Below are 14,215 nucleotides of genomic sequence, written 5' to 3' on the forward strand. Positions count from 1 at the left end.
ACACCGGTGTTTTAGCTAGCAAAGCGGCGTGGCTGATGTGGAGTGAAGCCACGGTCATGACAACATGTACAATCTTTGGAGATGTGAGCAGGACAGACGGAACAATTGGTGGAAAAAGTGTGGACTTTATACCAGTTTTTAAATTGTGTTGATCGGCCACATAAAACCAGTTATGATAAAATATCTGCAATGTTTGGTTTTCTTCCTGAATACTGTCGTTGTTTATATTTACTGCGGGAAGAAACGGTAAAAACGGCGTTTTATAAGGAAAACACTCGAAAGCCTGTGAGCAAAAACAAAACACCCCCCCCCCCCCCCCTTTCCTATTGGTCAAAAAATGTACCGTGTCAACCAATGAAAAAATGATATGGCAACAGTTGTTTAGGAAGGGGAAAAGTTTTAGGAATGTTTTGAGATGTGAGAGATTTGCGATGTTTAGCGCAAATCTTGTGTAGTGTGTAGTGTAGTCAATAGTTTTGTTGTGTGTGTCAGAACAACGAGGCGACTGCTGAATGTTACAGGTGTTACAGCAGTGATACATCTGCTGCTGTCAGGCCTGCAGGTATCAGGCTGTTGTTCTCCTTCATCTCATAGTGGACAGAAATTATTTTTTGGAGTGGCACAAATAATTTGTGTGGATTCAGATTTGATGCAGAACAGCTGATTGTTCTGTAGAAAGTTTGAAATGTTTATTTTAAAAAAACGCCTTGGCTGCATTTTTAGATAAACAGCTGCAAAAAAATTTGCAAATCTCAGTTACTTTTTTGAAGAAGTAACTATATAATTAATTGCCCAACATTGGTCATTGTATGCTGTATTTTGCAGACAGAGAGTTACAGGACTCTCTCCCAGACCACAGACTCATAATACAAGTCAGAGCTTTATATTAAAAAAACAAAAAGTTGTGTTTTCAAAGTTGGAGTTCAAGTAATTTTTACTTCCAATTGTGTTAGCATACTACACAGGTCATGAACAAGATTTTTTTTTAATTTTCATTGTAAGTGGGGCTAAAGCACTTAATTAAAAGTAGTCTAACATAAATGTAAATGCTGTAATTTGATTACTTTATTAAACCATGTAACTTGGATGGATTTGATGCCTGCGTGACCACAGTGCACACGTCTGCTGTTGCTCACAGTGGTCCAAGTGTCCGCTCAGGGAGTTTGTGTGTTCGCTCAGACACATGAAAAATTAGAGGGAACATTGGTCATGAACCACGTCGTGTCTGTTTCCACGAGCTTAGGATCTGCTTTTAATGTCAACCATGATGCATTTCTACGGCCGTAGTTAGCATGTCAGTAATGAGTAGCTCCGAATTGTTAAGACCGTAAAAATGTGATGTAGTCAGTTGTGTTGAACGTGATCTTTTGACCTGAGCAAGTTTGTTAGAATAAAGTGACAGATTTCTGAAAGATACAAGCTAACAGAGGTCAAAAAGGCACGGGCATCGGTCACGCTGCGAGAGAGACTGCAAGTGGTTTTGATCCAAGAAGAAGTGTTCAGTATTACATGAGTTGCTGAAAAGAAATATTTTCTGGAATCATTTTGAAAGAGTAATAAGAGGTAAGTAACTAAAAGGTAATGATTATACATACACTGTTTAACTCCTCTCTGGTGGGGAGAGGGAGGGGAAACAGGAGGACAAAGGAGGGAACAACTAAGCTGTAGTGCCTCTTCACCTCACTGTACAATACCTTTTGTGCAATACTTTTGTAAATAGTCAACGGTGCAATAGACTCAATACTTGAAATGTGCAATTCACTTGTATTTTTATTTTTATTCCTATTTATTCTATTTATCCCCTTCGTATATTTTATTTATATTGTCTCTGTATTTATATATATGTGTGTGTGTATAACTCTGTAACTTCTGTCGGTGCTGTGCTTTTTTGGAAATCGAATTTCCCAGAGGAACCCACCCGAGGGATTAATAAAGTTCTATCTTATCTTATCTTACACACACACGGAAGTCGGCGAGAATAAGGTAATACTACATTTCCATATACACAAGGATGTTTGCTCAGAAAGAAGTGTGTGGCTCTGAAAAGAGCCTTTGTTTATTTGTTTCGTGCGTGAAGCAGAGGCTTTGGCATTTACTTGGCCTTGACAGGCTTCTCGGTCTTCTTGGGCAGCAGCACGGCCTGGATGTTGGGCAGCACACCACCCTGGGCGATGGTGACTCCGCCAAGGAGCTTGTTGAGCTCCTCGTCGTTGCGCACAGCCAGCTGCAGGTGACGTGGGATGATACGAGTCTTCTTGTTGTCGCGGGCTGCGTTGCCAGCCAGCTCGAGGATCTCAGCGGTCAGGTACTCGAGCACAGCTGCCAGGTAGACGGGGACGCCGGCACCCACGCGCTGCGCATAGTTGCCTTTGCGCAGCAGTCTGTGGACACGACCCACGTGGAACTGGAGCCCGGCACGGGATGAACGGGTCTTAGCCTTAGCTCTGGCTTTGTCTCCGGTTTTGCTTTTTTTTTTTTTTTTTTCCTCATGGATTTTATTATAAAAAGAAATGCAGTTACGTTTCTCATGTTTCCTGTAAAGACTGAATTTGAAAGGTTTGAAAGTATTTGTTGGTATTTGAGTCGCCGAGCAGCTGAATAGGGGAATAATGTTGACGCGCCCGCTGTTTAAAACGTTAGTCAAAGTTCCAAGTTAAAACTCCTTTATTTGTTATCAAATCCTTAAAATCCGTAGAAAAACAGTGATCAAAAACATTCCAAGCTTGAGCGGTCAGCAAAAGTCGACTTCCCCCATCACCCACTCATTCACAAAATTTCCCTCGGGCCGTGAACAGGTGATATAGCAATCACTATTACAGACACCACGTGACCCAAAGCTACGCCTATCCATAACATTCCGGCCCCTAATTATTACATTTTTACAGTAATAATTACACATCCAACACCACAACTCACAACACACACTTCATCATATCACAGACACCCAGTGAGACAACATAACATACTCAAAAAGTCCACCAAAGTTATTTTCTCATGTCTTCTCTTCTGTCTGCACATGGTCAGTCAGTCATAGGCCAGAGGTTACCAGCACTTAGCCTAAATATAGTCAGTCTGTAATGTACATCTCATAACATTAAAGTCAATTCAAAGTTAGTTATGTCACACTGTGTCAAAATGTCATAATCATGGGTCAGAAGTCTCCTGAAGAAGGCATATCTTTGTGATGGGTCTGCACACATGGCTGGTTGGGGTCTTAATCCAGACCTGACGCACAAGCCCCTTTTCATCTGGTGCAGCTCCGGTGACTCTCCCAACGATCCAGGAACCACGAGGTGCAGAATCATCCACTATAAGGACCACATCTCCGGGAACGAAGTTGCGTTTAATCCTTCCCCATTTCTGGCGCTCTAATTCTGTGACTGGGACTCTCTTTGCATATCCTCTAGATATAAGATCTGTCATGAAGGCAGTGTAGTCTTTGTGAAAGTCTTTATCTCTGATGAACCTTTTCTTCAAACCTAAGGCTCGTTGCTCAATTGCACGGTTGTCAGGCATTCTTATGTCTCGGTCTTTTAGTGGCAGGGCAATGCTGTAGTGCCAATCCCCCAAAGTCACCGTCTTGCTGGCCAATTCCAGGAACTTCAAGTCTTCCTTTGACAGCCCCATCTGTTCATCATTGCTGCTCTCAGGAAAATCCATCTTGAACTGCTGTTTCCATAGCTTGTCCAGTATGACAGCAGAAACTCTGTTGGCGGTAACTGTTGCCAAACATCCTGGCCTTCCACAGCATTCTCGATTAAGTGGCCCATTCACAGTCCAGCCGAGCACAGTCCTAATGGCAAAGGGTCCATCACCTACACTCCGGATGACCTCCAAAGGTTCTAGAGCTCTGGGCATATTCATGCCAATCAAAAGCTCAACATTGGCCTTAATTTCTGGCAAATGAACGTGCTTCAAATGTGGCCAGTCATCCAGGTCCTGTTGATTTGGGATGTTACCAGTATCTACAGGCATTTTATGCTGAGTGAAGAGGTTAGGCATATCACAGTACATGTCACTGTCCAATCCAGCAACTTCAAGTTCAGGTACAATGAAACTGTCCACCACTTTCTCCTGTCCCATGGTGCGCAGGAGAATCTTTGTCTTCCTCCCAGCAATATTCAGCTTGTCCATAAGACCCACTGTACAAAAGGATGCTGAACTCCCATGGTCCAGAAAGGCATACGTTTCCACTATTCTTTGACCTCTCTTTGATTTTACTTTAACTGGCACAATGGCAAGCTTACAGTCCTGTTCACCAGCCCCAGTAAGACCACTAGTCTGGATCGTAACAGGAATGTTATCTGCCTCATTATTAGGTTTGACTTCATTCTTCTCTTTGTGGTGGATATGGAGTATACTTGCATGTCGGAGGCCACAGATTTTACATGAAAGGCGTTTTCTGCATTCTTTGCTTATGTGCCCAGTACACAAACAGCCAAAACAGATGCTGTTCTTTTTAAGAAAAGAAATCTTCTCATCATGAGGTTTCTTATCAAGCAGAGCACATGACTCCAGTGTGTGTCCGCCTTTGCAGAAAAAACAAGCCTTCACAGTGCTGTGACGATCCTGAGCCTCTATCTGATTCTGTCTCTCGACGTCAGAGACTGTTGTGGCGAAGCTACTTCCTTTAGCTTTTAGATGTGGAGAACATTTCCCTCCATTGCTGCCCTTGGCTGCTAGATGTGTTGCTGGAACGTCACATAGATTTCCAAAGATGGGATCTGTTACAATTTTAACTTGACGCTCAAGGAAGGAAACAATGTCAATGAATGCGGCTCTGCGATGTTGCCTCTCCTGAATGTCATATGCTACTGTTCGCCATTTGTCTTTTAACTTATATGGCAGTCTTCTAATCACAGCAAGCATATTGGCAGGTGTATTTAATTCAGAGAGATCATTAATCTCTTCCATTGCATTGCAGCATCCACGTAAGAACAAACAATATGCCTGAAGAGCTTTTCCATCTTCCGATCTAATCAGTGGCCATGAGTGAACTTTGTTCAAATAGGCAGATGCAATCACATGTCCATTCCCAAAGTGCTCATACAGCAGAGTCTTTGCCTTTACATATCCAGCACTTCCAGACATATGTTGGCAGCTTTTAACAAGTTCATTGGGCTGCCCCTTGGTGTACTGTGCAAGATAATGCAGGCAGTCACCAGCATCGCCAGTCTTTGCTTCTATGACCTGTTCAAACGAGCGCATAAAGGCCTGAAAATGTAAAGGGTCACCATCAAAGGTTTGAATCTCCCTTTTGGGCAGTGAAGAAAGACTTTGCTGATGGACCAACATACAAGTTAATTCATTTTGTTTTTCCATAATGGACAACAGATTTTCATTGGCTACTGGAAGAGCAGCTTGTAGCTTAGGCAAAGGTGGAATTGATCCAAAAGCATCAGAAGGCCCCATAAAAGCTGGTGCAGGCCTTTCCCTTTTGATATTCTGTTGCACTGTTTTTACTTGAAGCTCTGCATTCCCAGTGATTGCATTTCCTTTTGTAAGCGTCTGAGGAACAAAAGTCTCTGCATCCGCATTAAGAATTTCAAGGCTGTTTCCCTTTGTTTTAAAATATGATTCCATTCCATTAGATTTCCGTGAAGCGACGCTCCGCATAGCGGATCCAGTTCTCAGCACGTTCACCTTTGCAACAGTTGCAGCTATATCTGCTTCAAGCTGAAGTTGTTCTTTCTTTCTCCTCAATTGTTCCTCTTGTTCTTCAAGAGAGTGTTTTTCTTTCAGCATATGTTGACGTGCGAGCAAGGCGGCCATTTCAGCTTCTGCCCTGAGACATGCAGATGAAGTAGATGATACTCTTGAGCTTGACCTACTGCCTTGATTTGACACACTGTCGGATGGCAACACGTCATCATTAACATCATTCTGAGGATTAAGAGATAATTGTGGTTCTTTTCCAGTGTGCTCTCGAACCTCCACTTCTCCTCCCAGGGAAGTTTCCTGTGACTGTGCCTTGTCAGATGATGGCCTCCCTGAATGTTTATCAGTTTCAGAAAGCCATATCTTAACATCCTCCATAAACCCTTTATTGTATTTAGAGATGCTTGAGAACCATGTATTTTGTTTATCTTTCTCATCAAATGAGATTAGAGAAAGTAAAGATTCATGCAATGCACTGGCATCCTTAAACAGGTGTGTTAACTCATCAAACTGTTTTTTGACTTGTGAATGATTTTTATCATCTTTCATTAGCTCTTTAAGAGACATAATAACACTTTTCATTTTGTTTACATGCCTTTTCCGATCTGTTTGGATGGTTTCAATTTTGTTTGCAAGAGCTTTCTCAGTGAGGGAAGTTATTCTTTTATCCTTTTCAGTTTTTCCAACAACAGATGCAGCCTGTGATCCACTCATTTTAAGCATTCAACATAAGCAGCATGCCAAAATCCAAAACAAAGGCAACAGCAATTCCTTCAAACTCAGTTGAACGCCTGCAGAGCCACAACTCACACACACCAAATCCAACAGCAAACGTAGCGGTGGGCGTGTCACAAAAACATCTTCGTATGGTCAGAATCCAAACTGCGTTCAAACAAACAATACGCAGCACAAAAACACAGTTTACATACCACCGTCGTCTTCTCCTTATCTGTCGGTCTAGCCGCTTTTACGGGTGTAGTGGCGGCGGTGTGTGGGCTCGCATCGGCGTTTATTCAGCGCTGATTGCGGGACGGTCCATTGCCGTCGCACTTTTTGCTGACAAATGTTGGCGACTTTCAAGCCTTTGAGTCGCCGAGCAGCTGAATAGGGGAATAATGTTGACGCGCCCGCTGTTTAAAACGTTAGTCAAAGTTCCAAGTTAAAACTCCTTTATTTGTTATCAAATCCTTAAAATCCGTAGAAAAACAGTGATCAAAAACATTCCAAGCTTGAGCGGTCAGCAAAAGTCGACTTCCCCCATCACCCACTCATTCACAAAATTTCCCTCGGGCCGTGAACAGGTGATATAGCAATCACTATTACAGACACCACGTGACCCAAAGCTACGCCTATCCATAACAGTATTTAAATGTCTCCTGTTGAAGTGAAACACCTTTTTTATTGTTGTTCTACATTTTATGGACATGCAGTTTCAAAACAATGTGTTAACATTAACTTTTACAAAATACTGTACAGTTTCTCCAGCACTTCTTTCCAAAACACAAAACTTGAGTGAATGTGGGATTTTATATTTTACTGAGTAGTTGCTCTAGTAGAGTCCTTGGGGAGAGTTTAGGGGAATCTGCCGGGACTGAAAAGGTCACTGTCCGAAGAAGGAAGCCATGGGATCATCTGGCCTGCTGCGTTTCATGCGGAAGGCCTCCATTGTTACGGCCCTAGCAGGGCCTCTCTCTCTCTCCTGAAGGTGCCTGTATGGGCATGTCCCACTACCTCCTCTGCCTGAGGTGCCACCTTTCCCTCCTGTACAGCTGACTCCCATCAGCAATTAAAGGTATTTAAGCCCAGAGCAGGGTGAGCTCTGGACCAGAGTGCCATTTGTGTGGGTACAGCTAGTGAGCTGAGTGGTTTTTCGGTGTTTCCAGCTGGTGAGCTGTGTTTTGTGGTTTTCAGCTAGTGAGCTGCGTTTTCCTTTTGACTTTTTGCATTACTGACCAACGCCTGAGTTTTGTTTGTGTTACTTTTATGGTGATAGCGGCTTGTCCGTCTCTTTTAGTTGAACTTCTTCAATAAAATTGTTTTATTCAATTGTTTCGCCTCCTTGACTCCTTTTTCTGACCCGGTCACTTTTGTTACTTCCCCCTCCCCGCCTAGACCCCCCCCCCAGGGGACCGTAACAAGTGGGGGCTCGTCCGGGATAATTGAACAAGGAATTCTGTGCTGGATTTGGTTTTTGTTGTTTATCTCGCTTTGGCACCTTTTAGAGATTCCTAACTTCCCAGTTAAGGTAGGTGAGTGTCCAGCTGAGCTTTTTAAGTTCCTCCTTCGGGCACTCTTTTGTTATTTTGCCTTTGTTATTTTTGGAGTAATCCTGGGTGGGGATTAATTCTCTGTTGGGGGTAGGCAATTCAGGGCTCCGGTCGCTGAAGTTCTGCCTTTAAAGTTGCCTCGAGCCCAGCACGCTCCGGAAGATAGGCAGGGCAAGGTTTTGGAACTGGGTAAGTTGTTTTTGTTAACGGGTGCGTGGCGAGAGGTAAGTTGGTCAGCTAAAGTAAGTTGTGTAGTTGGCTGTTAATTGTCTTAATTAAGGGTGTGTTTTCTAACCCTTCACCATCCCCAAAATGGATGACACAGCTGCTAGTGTACAGGTGTCTAGAGGCTCGTTTGTGAGCAATAATATTCACCTGGTTCCAGTCTTCTGCGAATCCAGTGTTCACAGCTTTTTCAGTGTATTCGAACACCTAGCAACTGCACTGCAGTGGCCTCAAGATGTGTGGGGGGTGATGTTGCTGTGTAGGTTGACAGGTAAGGCTCAAGAAGCTTGTTCTGTTCTGTCTGGGCAGGATGGCCTAGTTTATGGAAAGATCAAAAGTGCCGTCCTCCAAGCCTATGAACTGGTACCTGAGGCCTATAGGCAGCATTTTCGAGGGTTGGAGTTGGCACAGGGACAGTCCTATCTTGACTTCGCTAGGGAGAAGGCAAAGCTCTTTGATAGGTGGTGTTCTGCAAGCCAGGTTAATGATGTGGGGTCCATACGTGAGCTTATGCTGGTGGAGGACTTTAAAAACTCTGTTCCTAAGTCTGTTGCCCTTTATTTAAGTGAACAGAGGGCTACAACTTTACAGCAAGCTGCCACCCTGGCAGATGAGTTTAAGCTGACTCATAAAGCAAGTGCTGTCGGATAGGATATCCATCTGCACTATAGCGCATCCTGGACAGGTAAGAGTGGGCCAGCTAATAAGGAAAATGCAGTTATGGTTTTAAGACCTAGGCCCAAACTGTGTTTTTTCTGTCACAAGCCTGGCCATGTGGTTGCCAATTGTGTCAAACTGGCACTCAAACAGAAAGCCCACTCAACACAAAAGGGGCCTGTTTTGAGAAAAGTCAGTCGTGGCTCTCAAACTGACAAGCTTGCCAGGCCTACTGAAAGGCTAAACCTGGAGCACAATTGCTCGGTAGCACCCCGTAAGCAGGGTACGAGGCCAACTAACCCTGAGCTGCCCCTGGTTGACCCTTTCTCCGGTTCATGTTCAAAACCACCCTTCAGATCTGCACCCCTTGCTAACAAGTATGTCTGTGTTTCAGTGAAGCCCGCTAGCTGCCTGCTGGGTTCTCCACACGTGATAGTTCGAAGCCGTGGCTATCCCATGGGACACTGTTTCGAGGGTTTGGGGCCACTCTCTGGGAATGTTGTGAACCCACTGAGATGGGATTGGCAGTTTCCGCAGGCAATGCCTAACCGGTGCTATGGGGTTTGGTAGGTGGAAAACCTGCAATTTCTTCATGAAACGGCTATGGAGTCACTTTGTGTTATCGTAAATTTGACAAACCATGGGTTTGCATTTATGGGAGGGGGTGTTACGGCCCTAGCAGGGCCTCTCTCTCTCTCCTGAAGGTGCCTGTGTGGGCATGTCCCACTACCTCCTCTGCCTGAGGTGCCACCTTTCCCTCCTGTACAGCTGACTCCCATCAGCAATTAAAGGTATTTAAGCCCAGAGCAGGGTGAGCTCTGGGCCAGAGTGCCATTTGTGTGGGTACAGCTAGTGAGCTGAGTGGCTTTTCGGTGTTTCCAGCTGGTGAGCTGTGTTTTGTGGTTTTCAGCTAGTGAGCTGCGTTTTCCTTTTGACTTTTTGCATTACTGACCAACGCCTGAGTTTTGTTTGTGTTACTTTTATGGTGATAGCGGCTTGTCCGTCTCTTTTAGTTGAATTACTTCAATAAAACTGTTTTATTTAACTTTTCGCCTCCTTGATTCCTTTTTCTGACCCGGTCACTTTTGTTACTTCCCCCTCACCGCCTAGACCCCCCCAGGGGAACGTAACACCATCTCCTCCTCAGTGGGCGCCTTTACTTCAAACAAGCTGTTGTACGGCCTCTTCCCCTCATCCAGCTGCATTAGCATCTCCACCTGCTTCACCTGCTTCACCCGCTTGTCCTCTGCTTCTAGAGCCTTCTTCAGCTTTTCCTTCTTCTTCTCCTCATCCTCCGAATCACTGCTGTCGGAGTCGAGCTTCTTGTTCTTTCTGTTCTTCTCTTTCATCTTATCTTGATGCATTTCTAGCAGAGTCTTGGGCTGTTCCTCCTCCTGTGGCTCAGTTATTGCCTCTTCAAATGGAGTGCACTCTGAGTTGTTAATTCCAATTCCAGCTGATCCTGTGCAGTAACTCTGTTTGACCATGGAGTGGCAACACTTGTACCCCTAGAAGCCGTCTTTCCAGTAGGAACCCCAAATACAAGTGTGGTTGTTGATGAGCACGTCCTCCTCATATTTGGAGCGAGCGACAGCCTTTTCGAGTCCTTTCAGCACAGCGCCGTGACGCAAATACTCCACGTAGTCCTCCGTCAGGGCACACAGCAACTCCCGCGGTGGTGCATCCAAATGCCAGGGTAAATGCCACCCGGGGGATTAATAAAGTTTTATTTTATCTAATCTAATCTAATAACTTTAATCTCAGCCAAACCGATTTACTTACGAACAAACAAAACACTGAAAAAAGCCCAACAATAACATTTTTAGGTTGTCTAAGTGACTTATATATTACGTTTAACCCGAGCAGCGAAAGTCCGCGGTGATCTGAAAATGATGTGCCGGGAGTTGTGCCGTTCTCAGCCGCATCACTAACCCTCGAGCTCCCGGTTAGCTGTCGAGCTGGTGGGTAGCAGACATCTCCGAAAACGTCGAAGCACTTTTGCAAATATGCGATATCTTGATAAACCGAGCAGATATTTGATGTTTACACAGCTACTTTTTCGCCTGAAAATATGTTAAAAGTTTATTTGGTGACCCAGAAAGATTAGTATGAGTAATTTTAAAACTTAGTAGCATTGCTGGAAACTGGAGTTTGGCTGGGCGCTATGAATTCTGGGATATGGTAGGCCACGAAGGACACACCCGACCCATCCTTCAAATTCGGGGAAAAGGAGGACGCATTTGTCGGCTGCATTCGGAGGAGTCTACGAATTTGGACAGCCTTCGGCGCGTCGCTGTGACGTAATCGGTCTACAAATGTGGCCTCAGGAGGATGCAGCCCATGAATTTGGACACGACCAAAGAGAGAAAGAATGGCAAGAACCAAGCAGACCGCTTGCAAATCCACTGGCGGCAAAGCCCCCAGAAAGCAGCTGGCCACCAAGGCCGCTCGTAAGAGCGCCCCGGCCACCGGAGGCGTCAAGAAACCTCACCGTTACAGGCCCGGCACCGTGGCTCTGCGCGAGATCCGCCGTTACCAGAAGTCCACCGAGCTGCTCATTCGCAAGCTGCCCTTCCAGCGCCTGGTCCACGAGATCGCTCAGGATTTCAAGACCGACTTGCGCTTCCAGAGCTCAGCTGTCATGGCTCTGCAGGAGGCCAGCGAGGCTTACCTGGTCGGACTCTTCGAGGACACCAACCTGTGCGCCATCCACGCCAAGAGGGTCACCATCATGCCCAAAGACATTCAGCTGGCTCGCCGCATCCGCGGAGAGAGGGCTTAAGCTGTCTGCACGCCCTCCTACAAACAACGGCTCTTTTCAGAGCCAACACACTCACACAGAGAGCGCGCTCCTTTCTTACAATAACATTAACCTCATACAAGACAGTTTTTTTTTTTTTTTATATAATAGAAGCCATATGCTTGGCATGAAGGTGGCATCCAGTAACTTGATCTAAGCACCAGTACTTCCAATTCTTTCCTGCTACACATAAGTTTACATTACTTACAGTAGAAGAAGACTGTGACACCCCTGCTCTAAAGTACCTTTAGAGTTGTTTAAATTGGCTATAAACTATGAATGTACATAACAATAAGCCTAACATGGATCAGATATTTTTCACAGTTCATGTTCAGTTCACAGGTGCGGTTGTTTTTTTTTTTTCACTCCCCAAAGATGTATAAAAAACTAACAATTTAACACAATTCTTTGAACTAACTTTGAGCATGGAAACACAGCATCGTCATGTTCCACTGGCGTTGATCCAATACCTAGGCCACATCGCTGATGTTGCATTGAAGCTGACTTTTGGGAACTCTGTTAAACTAATCTCACTGCACAAACTGTGTTCAGACTTTGACACTAACATTGATAACATACAGAAAAATTATACTGTGAAGCTGTCCAGATCAGTCCAGTCAAGTAGAGATCATAGATATAGTGCTCCCACAGTATGACTCCCCGCCGCTTTCAAGTCAGAAAATATAGTATTGACATTCTGAATAATCTGTTGCGATCATCTGTGAATGCTATTGCATGTACTAAAGCCAATATAAACACACTTCTAAAACTACATTGATTCTGGAAGTATGGACGTTCTGGTATTCAGAGTTTCAAGGTAAAACCTCATTAACAACCTATTTGATCTGGGGACAACTAATAATATTTCATGGCATGACCTTCCCCCCCTATCTGGCTCCGTTGGAGGCACCACTGGTTATTGGCCTTTAATAAAGATATTAACTGGATATAAACTGTTGGATTGTCTCTGTGACACATGTAGTACTCAATCTCATATCGTGTATAGTACACAGCTACTGCACCCCAGGCACAGTCATGCTGTTCCTCATTTCCGCCAAAGGCCAGTAGATGGCGTAGTTGCAAGCACTCCTGTTTTCTTTTACGTCCACAAATCAGATGTAAATTCAGGAGTCCTTCAAGCAACCCCTCACATTTGTTTCTGTCTGTTAGTTATGGGTTTTTTTTCTCTTAGTCTCGATACTACGAAGAAAAGAACCTGTCAAAATGAGTGGGCGCGGAAAGACCGGAGTAATTGGTTATTAGTTATGTAATCATACCCCCGTATGCCCCATTATCGTTTGCTTCAAACTTCAGCAATTTATGGGTGAGACTTAAGTACATCGGAGACGGGGACCCCCCGACCCGTGATTATGTTGCTGAAGAGCTGATATTGCAAACATCATGGCTGAATGTGCAGGACATATACTCCTTCATTGCTCTCCCCAGTAAACGGGATTTTGAGCTGTGTTTCACCGAAGAGGCGCCCTTACGTCGCTTCTTAGAGATCTCTCTTTCCAACGCATCACATCCGAAATGGAAAGACTGGCAAGTGGAGTCTTCTGTCCAGGTAGAGGTAGTGACTCTTGTTGTTAAGTTCTGGACTGGAAGGATTCCAGACCAAGATATCGAGTTATATCTTAAAAGGTATTGCGAGATTCTTCAACCCCCAGTAAAGCCAGTGGATAAATTCGGATTCTGGTATGGAGTCCGAAAATACAAAGTTCGGATGCGTAGAGACGAAGCTGGACATATAATCTCTATCCCTAATTCCATCTCGTTGGGCCCCTACAATGGCAGGATTATTTATCCGGGCCAATCGGTGAGGTGTTTCATCTGCCAAGGTCCAGACCACCAGGCGAGAGAATGCCACACTGTCAAATGTTGGAAATGTGGTGAGTTGGGCCACAAGGCTAAAATTTGCCAAAACGAAAGTGAGTGCTCCCTCTGTGGTGCGAAAGGGCACACCTTCTTTAAATGCCCCAAGTCTTTTGTGAATATACTTAAATCTTCCCAACAACCTCGACCTTCTGCCACCATGGATTTCCCTTCTTTGGTGGATCCTTCCCAAGTCTTGGATCCCCCCGTGAGTGACCAGGTGAGAGAGCCCCCTCCCTCTACTCCCCCCCACCTTCCTCCGACGGCTGCCTCACTGCCACTCCCAGTTTCGCTTGGATTGGACAATCCACAAGTGGATGATCAGGATACCCAGTCTAGCCCTGTTCAAAATGAGTTACCATCTCCACTGTCTCAGTCAAGTAAAAAAAGTGACGAGAGTGATGAAGAGCTAGATGGTAACCTAATCATAGAGACATCGGATGGTGAGAATGAAAGCGATAGTGACGACGAAGAAATTGACAGCGAGCAGACACCTGATGACGACGGAGATAGCGAGGACCATGGATCCTTCCCTCTCTCAGAGGCGGCATCTCTGGCTCTTGCTTCGCTGCCCGGGGAAACGAAAGTAAAACGGAAGACCTTCTTTAGTGGAAGTCACCCAGCCCTCAACGAGCTCGTCAACGAGGATACGAGAGGAAGCAGAAAAAGGAGCGTTTCTGCTTCTAGCTCTGGAAGAGATAAGCGGAAGGATAATAGACCAAGTCCTCCGTGA

General features: G+C 44.9%; 1 protein-coding gene and 2 pseudogenes across 1 annotated transcript; 2 read left to right on the forward strand and 1 right to left on the reverse strand.

Annotated features, from left to right (window-relative positions):
- Positions 1–9,913: 9,913 nt before the first annotated feature.
- Positions 9,914–10,495, reverse strand: LOC147327057 (pre-mRNA-splicing factor SLU7 pseudogene; annotated as a pseudogene).
- A 683-nt stretch (positions 10,496–11,178) lies between these two features.
- LOC147327058 (histone H3-like) lies at positions 11,179–11,688 on the forward strand. The gene has a single exon (XM_086297464.1). The coding sequence runs from the start codon at positions 11,179–11,181 to the stop codon at positions 11,587–11,589; it is 411 nt and encodes a 136-aa protein (XP_086153590.1). The 3' UTR covers positions 11,590–11,688.
- Positions 11,689–13,016: 1,328 nt separating this feature from the next.
- Positions 13,017–14,215, forward strand: LOC147327059 (uncharacterized; annotated as a pseudogene).

The sequence above is a fragment of the Aulonocara sp. 'chitande type north' Nkhata Bay genome, linkage group LG6 (assembly GCF_057382095.1).
Source record: "Aulonocara sp. 'chitande type north' Nkhata Bay isolate Kocher_YH1m ecotype deep benthic linkage group LG6, A_spYH_male_GT1.1, whole genome shotgun sequence".
NCBI classification, from domain to species: domain Eukaryota; kingdom Metazoa; phylum Chordata; class Actinopteri; order Cichliformes; family Cichlidae; genus Aulonocara; species Aulonocara sp. 'chitande type north' Nkhata Bay.

Bases quoted from the DNA above. Each gene is read 5' to 3' on its own strand.
- LOC147327058 (XM_086297464.1), top strand. From the start codon at position 11,179: ATGGCAAGAACCAAGCAGACCGCTTGCAAATCCACTGGCGGCAAAGCC.